This window comes from Rhinoderma darwinii, chromosome 9 (genome assembly GCF_050947455.1).
Source record: "Rhinoderma darwinii isolate aRhiDar2 chromosome 9, aRhiDar2.hap1, whole genome shotgun sequence".
NCBI lineage: Eukaryota > Metazoa > Chordata > Amphibia > Anura > Rhinodermatidae > Rhinoderma > Rhinoderma darwinii.
The window spans coordinates 89,714,028-89,730,527 of NC_134695.1; the positions used below are offsets into that span (position 1 = coordinate 89,714,028).

The 16,500-nt window shown below is 39.4% G+C and overlaps 1 protein-coding gene across 2 annotated transcripts in view; it reads right to left on the bottom strand.

Moving 5' to 3' along the window:
• Nucleotides 1-16,500, bottom strand: part of PEPD (peptidase D) — a 297,439-nt gene that overhangs the window by 143,731 nt on the left and 137,208 nt on the right. For both annotated transcript variants that reach the window (XM_075838450.1, XM_075838452.1), the window contains exons 4-5: nucleotides 8,121-8,184; nucleotides 5,289-5,336 (exon numbers count right to left, since the gene is read on the bottom strand). In XM_075838450.1, the coding sequence (XP_075694565.1) occupies nucleotides 5,289-5,336; nucleotides 8,121-8,184 (112 nt within the window). The remainder of the gene's footprint in view (nucleotides 1-5,288; nucleotides 5,337-8,120; nucleotides 8,185-16,500) is intronic.

A 16,500-nucleotide genomic window follows, 5' to 3' on the forward strand; every position in this document is an offset into this window, starting at 1 on the left:
CGTCACGGTGACAGACCGCAGAACATAAGTCTAAGGCCCTATTCACACAGAGTTTTTGGGTGCGTTTTAGGACGCGAAAACAGCTTTGAAAACCGCGCCGAAAATGCCTCCCATTAATATCAATGGGAGGCGGAGGCGTTTTTTTCCTGAGAGCGGAATAAAACATTTGTGGGGGAAAAAAAAAAATCGTCATGACCTATCTTAAGGCGTTTACCGCCTCAAAAACCCCATTGAAAGGAATGGGAGACGGAAATAACTGCCGCAGCATTTTGTTGTTGCGTTTCTTTTCCTTTGCCTGTTGAAGAAAGAAGGTAAAAAAAAAAAAAAAGAAGCCTAAAAAAAAAAAACGCTGCAAAAATCACGTGTGGTGCCAAAAAACCAGAGCTGATTTTTTCCAGCCAGAATTTTCTGCCTGCAAAAAACTGTGTGAACTAGGCCTTTGGATGCATGACGATTTTGGCCACAACATAGGTCGCACAGCCAAAGATCGCTGTGTGGCACTTTGGTAATAAAAGTAAATGTGGCAGCATTGCAACCGAAAGGTTACCGCGACACAACAGCCGCAAGAAACCTAGCGACGGTCGTGTTGCGATAACTTGCGTGTCAGCCACTTTTACTACTTGCAGTGCGACCGGTGTCACGGCCAAAAATGCCACGTAACCCTAGCCTAATACTTCTACTAATGAGCGTAATTACATCCAATAAACAGACCTTCAAAGTGCCAAAGTGATCACATGATCAGTCTCAGCCAGTCAGCAGCTCTGAAACAGACCATGTGACACTTAAAAACTTTTTAGAGACTACAACAAAATAGTTTTCAGGTCTGCTGACTGGTATCATGTGATACACAAGGCGTTTGGCGTGGGGGGTCGGAGAAGCAATGACATTCATCAGTAGAACTCTACTAGGATATTATACCAATGTCCTTACTTTAGAACGTCTCAGTTACAGGTTCTCTTTAAGTACTTATATATGTTATATTCAGCGGGAATTACACTTTAACCCTTTAGAATAGAAGCTTTTGTGGGAAAATGGAGAATAGAGCTAGAATAAAAGGACTCGGCTCCAGCAGAATTTTTTCTTCCGTCTGAAATTAAAATTGAACAACATCCTATATAAACCGCAGAAAGGGATTACTTATCTTAATATTTCTTACTTTAGGGAAAGCAGCTGCTGACCCCCGTCACCCCCATCCCCACACGCGGTCGCTTTCATTAAAAGGCGTAATGGCGAGAGAGCCCAGCAACAGATTGCGGGTATTGCCGGCGGTCATATCATCAGAACGATTCCAATAAAACTGCTTTAACTACAGGCGCTAAAAGTCGGACTCCCCTCACAAGCCGTTTGATTGAAAGTAAAAATCATTCTCCACTCTGGGCCCCCCTGCGAGGCCACGAATATCACCAGAAAACTCAATCTATGATAATGTACGAAGAACAGAGAGTCCGGCGACTTCACATACGTTACTAGGAAACCGGTCACTAGATTTTAGGGCACTAAACACCAGCATTTCATTACACTGCAGGGAATAGCGTCCCAAACACGCCCCTCATTAATACCGTCCCTTTTTGAACTTTGTCTAAAAATAAGTTATAATAGAGCGTGAACGGTCTGTAAATTACGAGAGTCCTGAGACACATGCTCAGATGAAGCGGAGGCCAGTACACCCGGACTCCTCTCAGGACTCTTCTCTGGTAATGTACAGACAGCGCCGCTCTATTATAACTTCTTTTCAGGCAAAATGCTAAAGCTGACAGTTTTGAGAGAGTCACGTTTAGGAAACTAAACCCCGGCAGTATAATGACATGGTGGTGGTTTAGTGCCCTAAAATCTAAAGACAGGTTCCGCTTAAAGCCCCGTTCACACTGAGTTTTTTGCCGCATTTTTTTCAAAAACGTCCGGAATCGCTCCCATTGATTTCAATGGGAGACGGAGACGTTTTTTTTCCCGCGAGCGGAAAAACCGCTTGCAGAGAAAAACAAGCGACATTCCCTTTCTTCGGGCGCCTCCGTCTCTGACCTCCCATTAACATCAATGGGAGGCAGAGAAAGAGTTTTTCCCTGCGTTATTTGCCCGCGGCGAACAATGGCCCCGGACGAAAAACACAGCAAAAACCGCTGACAAACTGCGTGCAGGCTGGTCAAAATCTGCCTTAAAATTCCAGACGGAATTTTGAGGCAGATTTTTCTGTCTGCAAAAAACTCAGTGTGAACAGGGCCTAAAGGCTATGTACACCTTTGAAACCGTGTTTGGTGTAACTTTCTAATTACTTTTTATTAAAAAAGCTTTACTTTTTGAGATACAGTTGCTTTTGTATTCCGTATACAGAGCAGCTGTATCCGTCAGGTCAGCAGCACTGACGGGTTCAGTGTCAGCGGATCCTGTGTGACTCTGACACGCAGAATCGAGCAGTTACCGATTACATCTAAGTTCATAACTTAGATGTGATCGATAACAGGTGGATCCTGCCTGTCAGAGTCACACAGGATCCGCTGACACTGAACCCATCAGTGCCGCTGACCTGACGGATACAGGTTTCAGAGCTAGATACAGCTGCTCAGTATACAGGATACAAAAGCAGCTGTATCTCAAAAAGTTAAAATTATTTTTAATAAAAAGTATTAAGAAAGTTGCACAAAACACACAGATAGACGTTTTTATTAAACTATTTAAAAAAGGTGTACATACCCTTTAAGGACTCGTTACCACAGGGGTTTTTGTCTGGGGTTTTAAACTGTATAAAAAAAATACCAGCATTTTTTATATTTTGTGTCATTTTGTACAGGCGTTTTTGAAGTTCTATAGAGAAGAATGAAGAAAACACAAGAAAAAAATGGAATACCTAGAAAACGCTGCATTTTGAGAAAAACACCGCTGACCACAAAAATGCTACATCAACCGAAACGCTGTGTGTGTAAACTTTCTTATATTTTACTACAGATCGTAAAGTAATATGCTGCAAAAATTGCCACCGAAAATATGGCCAGCCTTCTTTATTGGGAACAATTTGACCCCCATGCTGGTCGGTAAAGGGTCACACACACTACAAGAAATCTGCCAAGATGGAAATGACTCTGTATATAGGAAAAATAATTCTCATTGTTGCAGATGCCATTCATAGCCGCACGTGCACTTCTTCTACGACCGCTTAGTGACCGCCAATACGCCTTTTAACGGCGGCCACTAACGGGCTTTATTCTGATGCATGTGCCTTTTTACGGCGCTGCATCAGAATGAGTAAACAGAGCAGGGAGCCGTCAAATCTCCCTGCTCTCAGCTGCTAGAGGCAGCTGAGGGCTGGGGGCGTCCCTGCTCTGCCGCGTGAGATCGATATAAGTATCGATCTCACATGTTTAACCCCTCAGATGCGGTGCACAATAGCGAGCACCGCATCTGAGTGGTTTTGGAGAGAGGGACGGAGCTCCCTCTCTCTCTCACCGACACCCGGCGATACGATCGCCGAGTGTCAGTGTCTTCTATGCCAGCCGGGGGCCTAATAAAGGCCCCCAGGTCTGCCTGTAATGAATGCCTGCTAGATCATGCCTCTGGCATGACCTAGCAGATGCCTGTCCGTTTTAAACGGACAGGCAGTAATACACTGCAATACAAAAGTATTGCAGTGTATTATAAATGCGATCGCAGAATCGCATATTATAGTCCCCTAATGGGACTAGTAAAAAAGTGAAAAAAAAGTTTAATAAAGTTAATTTAAAAAAAAAATGTAAAAAAAATGAAAAATTCTTATATCGTTTTTGCTTACTGATCAGGCTACCTCCTACTGCTGCTCTGTGTCTTTGCATACTTTATGTGATTTTGAAGAGGTTATAGTGCACTGTATGTGAATTTTGCAAATGTATGAAACCATGTATATGCTGTTTTGTTGTGTATATTTTCAAAATAAAATCTTTGATAAAGAAAAAAAAAATGAAAAACCCAGCTTTTCCCCTTACAAAATGCTTTACTATTAAAAAACCAAAATAAATAAAAAATGTTACGCATATTTGGTATCGCCGCGTCCGTAACGATGCCGACTATAAATCTATTACATTATTTAACCCGCATGGTGAACGCCGTAAAAAATTAAATAAAAAACGATGGAAAAATTGCTGTTTTCTGTGAATCCTGACTTAAAAAAAAATGTTCAAGTGATCAAAAAGTCGCATCTACTCCAAAACGGTACCAATAAAACCGACAAGTCTTCCCGCAAAAAAAAAGCCCTCATACAACTGCTTCGGCGAAAAAATAAAAACGTTACGGCTCTTCAAACATGGAGACACAAAAACAAATAATTTTGAAAAAAAAGCGTTTACTGTGTAAAAGTAGTAAAACATACAAAAACTATACAAATTTGGTATCGTTGCAATTGTAACAACCCGCTGAATAAAGTTATTGTGTTATTTATATCACACGGTAAACAGTGTAGACTTAAGACGTGAAAAAGCGTGGCGAAATTTCAGGGTTTTTTCTATTCCCCCCCCAAAAAACAGTTAATAAAAGTTAATCAATAAATAATATGTACCTCAAAATTGTGCTATTAAAAAATACAACTTGTCCCGCAAAAAACAAGACCTTATACAGTTATGTCGACGCAAAAATAAAAAAGTTATAGCTCTTGGAATGCGACGATGGAAAAACTTAAAAAATGGCTGTGTCATTAAGGTCCAAAATAGGCTGGTCACTAAGGGGTTAAACGTTGAATCGGTGACAACTGAGAAACGTCTCAACCAAATCCTTTTTCTGTTATGACCAACGGAACGTGTTTCCCCGGGTTGATAATCGCAGCTTTAGCAGCATTTGCAGGCAGAATTTTTAATAATTACCGCCACATACACATGAATGATGGCTCATCTGACAGCTATGCTCCCGACTCCACCATAAACCTGCACATTAGGCTCAATAAGCACGCAAGTGCCATCAATAAGGATAAGCAGCCGGGAATTATTATCACAAATGATTGAACGGCTTCATATCCAACCTGCCAACCCATGTGAGGTGTCGTACAGTCCCAATACACACCAGGTTGCTTGCATGATCAGCTTTATAATCAGAAAATATGTAGTTTGTTCTAATTGACATGAGATAAAAGGGACGCGAAGTATTTACAGAGGATTTGTTCTTCGTCACAACCATAAAAGTTTCAGGTGGGAATGGAAAGACTGCAGATTAAATGTCCTTCTTCCCTTAACTTGCAAATTTTTGATAAGACGGGACCTTTGAGCCCCTGATAGAAGCAGATTATAGAGGTAACAAGTCAATGATGTCAGATTATTCTAAGGAGGTTTTGTTACCAGAGTGAGCAGGACGGACGGGCTCTTTGCACTCAAGACTTTGGCGATCTGGTGGAAAGAAAAGAAAATGTTAAAAGATTCAAAAAGACTTACGGTAGAATTGCCTTAACCCTATAATACCCTCAGATCCTGCAATGGGTCTTATAGTAGAGGAATGGTTCATAATGGACACTCAGGAGCCTAAAATAGAACACAATAATATGCCATCAAAGCTTAAAGGGGCTTGAAAAATTGATGGTAAATGTTGACGTGATATGCCAAAAATATAAGATCGGTGGGTGTCCGACCGCTGGTGCCAGCACCAAATTTCCTAAGTAAGAGGGTGAGAAATGTGGAGGTTCCTGTATCTCGCATAAATATTAAAGGGGTTTTGCGCCACTTTAATATTGATTTTCTATCTTTAGGATAGACCACCAATATTTGATCGCTGAGGGTCTGACTTCCGGCACTCACAAGAGTAAATGGGTTTGAGCTGCGGTAGCAAGCACAGCGCCCGTGTGGATGAGCAGCTGTGTCTGTGTAAACAATAAAAGGGACACAGTCCCTTTATTCTGTTGGTTGGTGGGGACCGGACCCCCACCATTTAAATGATGTACCAACTGTATGCCACTCACTTGCCTGATTAGGGTACAGTAGGACTCACTGACTTGTATTTTCTAGGGTGCATAATAGATGCCCTAAGTGAAGAGAGTGGCACCATGAAAAAACAGCCTGGAAAAATCCCTGCCCAGCATTTCTAAAAAGAAAAAAAATGTAAACTTAAAGGGTAACTAAACGTTAGACAAACTTCTGACATGTTATAGTGACATGTCAGAAGTTTTGATAGGTGGGGGTCCGAGCACTGAGACCCCCAACAAATCGCTAAAATGAAGTGGCAGAAGTGCTCGTGTGAGGGCAGGAGCCGCTTTGTGTCTGTGCGGCTTTTTCCAGAAAGCCGATGTATTGGCGTACTGGCTCTTAGACTTTCTATTGAGCCCGTTCTCCAATACATTGATTTCCGGATAAAAGCCGAACAGAAACGAAGCTCCTCCTGCGCTCACACGAGCGTTTCTGCCGCTTCATTTTAGCGATCGGTGGGGGTCTCAGTGCTCGGACCCCCACCAAACATTCTGACATGTCACTACGACATGTCAGAAGTTTGTTAAATGTTTAGTTACCCTTTAAAGCTTTCTTGAAACTGTTATGCAGCTTACTAATATACTTCGCATTTAATTCCTCGCCATCTTTAAGATCTCTGTATGCAGTCAGTGAATGGTAAGACTTCTACTAACTTTTAGAGACCAAGGCATTCTGCACATGGGATGGAAATGCTGCAGATTTTCGGTGCAGATTTGTGCACGTTACATCTGTATTGGATTACAATACCCGCCATGTGGATAAAATTTGAAGAACATTTGAAGAAAACCAGCGTGGCCAAACTATTGCATTCTAGTTGTTGTGGAACTAAAAGTACCAGCAGGTCCTACCAGCTGAAAGATTGATTGGCATACATGCAGAAGTTTGGGCTCAACATGTTATATGGGACGAGAAATCACCTCCATACAGTTTATAGGGAAATCCACAGGCAAGACACCAAAGAATACTAGTACACCGGAGCGCAGATATGAATACACGAGGAAGCTTCACAGCAGCGTCTCCTCTCCCTTTATTTACAGACTTGCTTATCGATGCAGAAATTATTGATGGACCCTGCTGCAATAATGGAGCGTTTTGCCTCTCAGAAGTCACTAGTCAGCCAACTCACGTAACAGGCAATGAATGCAAAATCCTTCCCACAATTACGGCCACCATAACCCATCTTTCCTAGACTCCTGAAAGGCAAAACGGTCTGGTTGTGCAGCAGTGAGATGGCATTGCCATTCGGGTCACATTTTGGCCGGTACAACAAGCGCCGATCAACGAGAAAGGTGCTCGTTTGCTTCTTTCACAAGGAGATATGTATGGGGCCGAGCGCTCGTTACTACATTTCTATCATGTCAACAGCACATCTCTCTGGGTTTACATAGGGCGATGTGCTGCCGACGATGGTAATATTTTGGGCATTTAAAACGATACAATCAGCCGATGAATGAGCGTTTGCCCGTTGATTGGCTGATCGCTGCCCTGTTTACACAGGGCAAATATCAGGGAACGGGCGTTCTTTGAACGCTCGTTTTCCCGATAATTGACCAGTGTAAAAGGGCCTTAAGAAATGGTCGAAATAAAATCAACTGGAGAGAGGAGGGCAAGTGAACAGATTATATTTACAAGCAATTTTAGTGGATTTTAAAAGGATATCCCATCTCAGACATTTATGGACTATGACAGGATAGCTGAAGAACTGGGTCCCCAACTCCAACCCCAACCCGCATGAGGAGGCACAGTCAGGCCGGATTCACACGAGCGTGCTCGGTCCGTATGTCGGCAGTATTTCCTGGACCGAACACACTCAGGGAGCGGGGCTCCTAGCATCATAGTTATGTACGAAGCTAGGAGTCCCTGCCTCGCTGCAGGACAACTGTCCCGTACTGTAATCATGTTTTTAAGTACGGGACAGTAGTCCCGGGAGGAGGCAGGGACACCTACGGCCATACATAACTATGATGCTAGGAGCCCGGCTCCCTGAGTGTGTCCGGTCCGGGAAATACTGCCGACATATATCACGGACCAAACACGCTCGTGTGAATACGGCCTTACTGTTTCCACAACTCCCACAAAACCGAATGGATAGAGACCGGCACATGAACGGCCGCCCCTGAATTCATTTGGTTGGCACATCCAGGCGGAGATTGCCTGTTGTAAGAATCATGATTACTATAGAAAAGAAACGCAAACGTTTGCAAAAGTACTTACGTCACATGCGTAGTGAACTTCATCAATGCCGTATTTCTTTTTAAAGTGTTCTGGGGGGTGAATCCTAGGGAGGAAACAAAGAAAAAAAAATCTATGGTTTCATCAAGTGCACAACGGTAATGGTAGAACCAACGGCGGCGACACCGAACTTCTGTGTCGGATCGTGTCTGGAATAAGCTGGTAAAGGAAATATATCTAAACAGCAAAGAGTGACTGTGAGGTTACAAGAACCGTAAAAATCCCTATTCACATTATGCATCTTATGACCACACATTTTAAGGGCACCAATGGAGTATAAACATGGTCTAAAAAACCTGGGTCTTCCATAGAAGCAGTTTTAGGAATATTTGATGGTAACCTCCAGTTATGAACAAGAGCCGAGTGTTTGTCAATAATTTCCTTTAATTCTCTCCAACAGATATTGACCTAGAAGTCGATTTCTTCGCCATTCACTTCGCCATTCTGCTGGTTCCGTCTTGGAAAACGTATGTGATTTATTTGCACTGTGCAGACATTTGTCCAAACAGCCGAGCTCCGTCATCAGAGATCCCACAATGCACCGCTCCGTTGTGCAAAAGTGCAGATAACCTTTATATAAGGTTGGACACACACAGTTTTGCTGCATTTTTTGGCATTTTTCATTCTGTTTTTTACCTGTGTGTTTTAGATGTTACATTCAAAGAGTTTTCCCATAATCATTTTTTATCACCTATCCTCAAGAAAGGTGATAAATATCTGATCGGTAGTGGTCTGAACGCTGGGACCCCCGCCGATCACGAGAATGAGCTTACCTTGCCGTTCCTGGGAGCCCCATAGAAATTAAAGAAGAGGTGCACTACCGCTCCATTCCTATGGGACTCCCAGGAGTGGCAAGGTAATGATCGGTGGGGGTCCTAGTCGTCAGATCCCTACCGATCACATAATGATCGGTGATAAATAAATGATAATGGGAAAACCCCAGTCTATAGTAAAATGAACTTCATACAACTGGGTTTTCGGTTGTAGCCTTTTTGAGGAATTCTGGGGTCTGTGGAATTTTTTTTTTTCATAGGCGTTTTTTCCATAGGCTTCTCTATAGGACTTTAAAAACGGCAGAAATAAAAAAATAAAATATACAAAGTGACGTTAAATAAAAGTGCCTGTGTGAAAGAGGCCTAAAAGAGATTGATATGAGCCGCGCTCCTGTACCTGCACGTGGGCGCGCCCCATGCACTCGTGTTTGTTTACTGCAATATTTTAACATAATTGCGCGCTTTACAAAAAAACAAATCACGCTGAAGACTCGCCACCAGCTGCGTCACAACATTATGCACTAAACCGGCAGCGGCTTCAGAGACTCGTTCTTAATTACATGATGGGAGCGCAGAACGTTTCCTTTCTCCTCTATGGTAGAAGGTACAGGAAATTGCAAATCACAAGCAATTCGCTCACACTGTGTTAACAAGCAGAATGAACAAATTAACGGACAACTCCGGATCCTACGTGATTTCTCATGCGCCGTTTAAAGGAGCCACAGAAAAGCTGCAGCAATAAGGCACATTTGAAAGTAATATACATAGTAGACGAGGACTCTATTTAACGTATTTAGATCTTCGTTTAATGCTAAATAACATTGGAATACTTAAGTGTGGATTTTGAGTTATATCATGGGTTATACTCTGGTCACATCCAAAGCTGCATTCAAACATCTGCTGGCTACAACTTGGAATTATTCAGTTCTGTGTTGACTTAAACAACTCAAACTGCTCAGCCAAACCTCCGTTCTTGGAATAATTTCAATGTAGGACATGCAGTCTTGCATAGGTATATCGTATTCTGACCTTATGTTACATCATGGCTTATACTCCACTCACATTCAAAGACGCATTCAGAGTTCTGTTGGCTACGGTTTGTAATTCATCAACTCTGTGTGGAGCCTACGCTATGTACTAAATTTAGGGTATTTGTCTATGATTATCTTCTGCCGATCATGGCTTATGCTCTAGTTACTAACAAAGCAGAGTGCTGTACGTACTTCAAGAGCTCAGCTGAGTTTCTGCAATGCACAACACTTGGATGCGTTGCACGGTAGGGGACGCAGTTCTGCAGGTGCATACCATTTAATGATCACGGTTCACATCATGACTTATACACTAGTCACATCCAAAGATTTCCTACACATATCTTGAGTTTCTTATTAGAAAATTATCCCTCAATGATAAAGCAAAGGATTCTATTTTTCTCTATCCTGCCACAAATATGAGTCATGCTAAAGACAGAGCTAAACCCCCTCCGATCCCCCAGGCTGAAGCGCGGAAAACCGCCTGAAACAATACAGAAAAACGATGATTCCTGTCTAAGCTTCCTTGGGTATTTACAGATCTTGCAAGCAATAAGAATTGTTGTCTTGTGGATTGGGTGTAAAGCAGAAGTTATCAAGCAACAGGTCGTCGCATTTTTGCTTCTGACATTTAGATTTCCTGGAAGGAATGATGTAAAAGTGTAAATATTGTCTGAGAGCCGAACATAATGATGACCCAGGGGAACCGCCGCATTTCTAGTGTTGCATCTGCTGAAAGAAAAAATGTAAAATACGGCAGCGCAGTCATAGGATTCGGTTTGGGACAAGGTGACTGAGCAGCCAATTAGAGCCGAGTCAATTAGCGCCAATCAAGTGCTGGAATCCCAGAATGCTCAGAGTTTTGTCAAGTAAACAGATGGACTGTTCCACGTCTCTCACCTCTTGTTTAGATTTGATGGCACGGAGAAGAGGAAACAGCAGGGACAGTAGTACACAAGTTATTGATGAAAAATACAGGCCGGCCGTCAAGTGACTTTGTGCGGGAGGACAGAATTAAAAAAAGTCATTCAGAAGTCAAGTAAGAAGGACAAAGTGTGCATTTTTTGTACTTAGGGTAAGTTCACCTGGTCAGGAATTGCACTATATAAATCACGTAGTGGATCAGGTCTCAGGATGGAGCGGAGATTTCATGTTATTTTTCCTGGAAGCAGATTTCTCTTGTGCTCATTGTCACCCCAAGCTGAGTAATGCACTACATAAATCGGCAAAAAGGAGAAGACGACGCAAAGTGATGACTCCCCTAATCACATTTCTGGGTGTCAGAAAAAAAACTGTATGGTTGTCACTTTTAAAATGAATTCAGGTGCTCGCCTGGTGGAAATCATTAATTCACAATAACTACTATAATACTGCCCCTATATACAAGAATATAACTACTATAATACTGCCCCTATATACAAGAATATAACTACTATAATACTGCCCCTATATACAAGAATATAACTACTATAATACTGCCACCTATATACAAGAATATAACTACTATAATACTGCCCCTATATACAAGAATATAACTACTATAATACTGCCCCCTATATACAAGAATATAACTACTATAATACTGCTCCTATATACAAGAATATAACTACTATAATACTGCTCCTATATACAAGAATATAACTACTATAATACTGTCCCTATATACAAGAATATAACTACTATAATACTGCCCCCTATATACAAGAATATAACTACTATATTACTGCCCCCCTATATACAAGAATATAACTACTATAATACTGCCCCTATATACAAGAATATATCTACTATAATACTGCTCCTATATACAAGAATATAACTACTATAATACTGCCCCCTATATACAAGAATATAACTACTATAATACTGCCCCTATATACAAGAATATAACTACTATAATACTGCTCCTATATACAAGAATATAACTACTATAATACTGCCCCCTATATACAAGAATATAACAACTATAATACTGCCCCTATATACAAGAATATAACTACTATAATACTGCTCCTATATACAAGAATATAACTACTATAATACTGCCCCCTATATACAAGAATATAACAACTATAATACTGCCCCTATATACAAGAATATAACTACTATATTACTGCCCCCCTATATACAAGAATATAACTACTATAATACTGCCCCTATATACAAGAATATATCTACTATAATACTGCTCCTATATACAAGAATATAACTACTATAATACTGCCCCTATATACAAGAATATAACTACTATAATACTGCCCCTATATAGAAGAATATAACTACTATAATACTGCTCCTATATACAAAAATATAACTACTATAATACTGATCCTATACACAAGAATATAACTACTATAATACTGCCCCCTATATACAAGAATATAACTACTATAATACTGCTCCCTACATACAAGAATATAATTACTATAATACTACCCCCTATATACGAGAATATAACTACCATAATACTACCCCCTATATACGAGAATATAACTACCATAATACTGCCCCCTATATACTAGAATATAACTACTATAATACTGCCCCTATATACAAGAAAATAACTACTATAATACTGCTCCCTATATACAAGAATATAACTACTATAATACTGCCCCCTATATACAAGAATATAACTACTATAATACTGCCTCTATATACAAGAATATAACTACTATAATACTGTCCCCTATATACAAGAATATAACTACTATAATACTGCCCCTATGTACAAGAATATAACTACTATAATACTGCCCCTATATACAAGAATATAACTACTATAATACTGCCCCTATATACAAGAATATATCTACTATAATACTGCTCCTATATACAAGAATATAACTACTATAATACTGCCCCTATATAGAAGAATATAACTACTATAATACTGCCCCTATATAGAAGAATATAACTACTATAATACTGCCCCTATATAGAAGAATATAACTACTATAATACTGCTCCTATATACAAAAATATAACTACTATAATACTGATCCTATATACAAGAATATAACTACTATAATACTGCCCCCTATATACAAGAATATAACTACTATAATGCTGCTCCCTATATACAAGAATATAATTACTATAATACTGCTCCTATATACAAGAATATAACTACCATAATACTGCCCCCTATATACGAGAATATAACTACCATAATACTGCCCCCTATATACTAGAATATAACTACTATAATACTGCCCCTATATACAAGAATATAACTACTATAATACTGCTACCTATATACAAGAATATAACTACTATAATACTGCCCCTATGTACAAGAATATAACTACTATAATACTGCCCCTATGTACAATAATATAACAACTATAATACTGCCCCTATGTACAATAATATAACTACTATAATACTGCCCTATACACAAGAATATAACTACTATAATACTGCTCCTATATACAAGAATATTACTATAATACTGCTCCCTATGTACAAGAATATAACTACCATAATACTGCTCCTATATACAAGAATATAACTACTAGAATACTGCTCCCTATATACAAGAATATAACTACTATAATACTGCTCCTATATACAAGAATATAACTGCTATAATACTGCCCCCTATATACAAGAATATAACTACTATAATACTGCCCCCTATATACAAGAATATAACTACTATAATACTGCTCCTATATACAAGAATATAACTACTATAATACTGCCCCCTATGTACAAGAATATAACTACTATAATACTGCTCCTATATACAAGAATATAACTACTATAATACACAAGAATATAACTACTATAATACTGCCTCCTATATACAAGAATATAACTACTATAATACTGCCCCCTATATACAAGAATATGACTACTATAATACTGCTCCTCTATACAAGAATATAACTACTATAATACTGCTCCTATATACAAGAATGTAACTACTATAATACTGCCCCCTATATACAAGAATATAACTACTATAATACTGCCCCCTATATACAAGAATATAACTACTATAATACTGCTCCTATATACAAGAATATAACTACTGTAATACTGCCTCCTATATACAAGAATATATCTACTATAATACTGCCCCTATATACAAGAATATAACTACTATAACACTGCCCCTATATACAAGAATATAACTACTATAATACTGCCCTCTATATACAAGAATATAACTACTATAATACTGCTCCTATATACAAGAATATAACTACTATAATACTGCCCCTATATACAAGAATATAACTACTATAATACTGCCCCCTATATACAAGAATATAACTACTATAATACTGCTCCCTATATACAAGAATATAACTACTATAATACTGCCCCCTATATACAAGAATATAACTACTATAATACTGCCCCCTATATACAAGAATATAACTACTATAATACTGCTCCCTATATACAAGAATATAACTACCATAATACTGCCCCCTATATACAAGAATATAATTACTATAATACTGCCCCCTATATACAAGAATATAACTACTATAATCATGCTCCTATATACAAGAATATAACTACTATAATACTGCCTCCTATATACAAGAATATAACTACTATAATACTGCTCCCTATATACAAGAATATAGCTACTATAATACTGCTCCCTATATACAAGAACTACTATAATACTGCCCCCTATATACAAGAATATAACTACTATAATACTGCCCCCTATATACAAGAATATAACTACTATAATACTGCTCCCTATATACAAGAATATAACTACTATAATACTGCCCCCTATATACAAGAATATAATTACTATAATACTGCCCCCTATATACAAGAATATAACTACTATAATCCTGCTCCTATATACAAGAATATAACTACTATAATACTGCCTCCTATATACAAGAATATAACTACTATAATACTGCTCCTATATACAAGAATATAGCTACTATATTACTGCCCCTATATACAAGAATATAACTACTATAACACTGCCCCCTATACACGAATATAACTACTATAATACTGCTCCTATATACAAGAATATAACTACTATAATACTGCTCCTATATACAAGAATATAACTACTATAATACTGCCTCCTATATACAAGAATATAACTACTATAATACTGCCCCTATATACAAGAATATAACTACTATAATACTGCTCCTATATACAAGAATATAACTACTATAATACTGCTCCTATATACAAGAATATAACTACTATAACACTGCCCCCTATACACGAATATAACTACTATAATACTGCTCCTATATACAAGAATATAACTACTATAATACTGCTCCTATATACAAGAATATAACTACTATAATACTGCCCCTATATACAAGAATATAACTACTATAATACTGCCCCCTATATACAAGAATATAACTACTATAATACTGCCCCCTATATACAAGAATATAACTACTATAATACTGCCCCCTATATACAAGAATATAACTACTATAATACTGCTCCAATATACAAGAATATAACTACTATAATACTGCCCCCTATATACAAGAATATAACTACTATAATACTGCCCCTATATACAAGAATATAACTACTATAATACTGCCCCCTATATACAAGAATATAACTACTATAATACTGCCCCCTATATACAAGAATATAACTACTGAGGGGGGGTGTGGCCGCAAGCGCATGGAGTAGGACGTGTGTTGTTCCAGCTCCCTAGCTCCTAGGCTATAATCGGCTAACATCGGCTCTCACAGGGCTCATCCGTGATTTTAAATAGCAACACCGATAACCGGACACCGTAAGGATACTTACCCTGTCAAGATGGGAAGGATTCGTAAGAAACCGGCCGCTACAAAGATGACGGAGTTCTTCCCGGCGGCGAGGTCCCAAAATGGCGCCGGATCGCCGTCTTCAGAGATGTCAGAGGAGCATGTAGCTGACCGCAGATCTTCTGGGGCTGTTAGAGGTGCAGGCCTCGCAGTCTCCTCACCCTGCTTTCCTCGATCCTCGGACCCTGCATTGCTGCATACCGGGCCTCAAGCTGGACTGTTCTCCTCCAGGATGCCATCTTCCCCAACAGTGAGTACTGATAACTCTCCTCTAGACCATGTGCTAAACATGGCGTCTGAGATGTTACACAGCACAGGGGCTGATAAACCAGTGACTGAATCTGCACTTAAACACATGCTGCACGATTTTCATGCTTCTATACAGCAGTCTATTCAGCATGCATTCCATGATTTACAAAAAGATTTCATGGCCTTGGGGGATAGAACCTCTCACATTGAAACTAAGTTATCAGAATACTCTGTGGCCCATAATGATTTAGTGGACTCTGTTTGGAAGAACAAGTGGAAGCGTTGTCGTGTAAAATTGCGGACTTGGAGGACAGGTCACGTCGAAATAATGTGCGCTTTAGGGGTATTCCTGAAGATATAACAAATGCTCAACTGGTGGAATACTTAATGGATCTATTTGTGGCCTTGCTGCCGGAGACGCCGCAGGGAGATTTGCTGGTGGATAGGGCGCATCGTATCCCTAAACCTAAATCCCTGCCGGCATCGACGCCAAGAGATGTGATTGCCC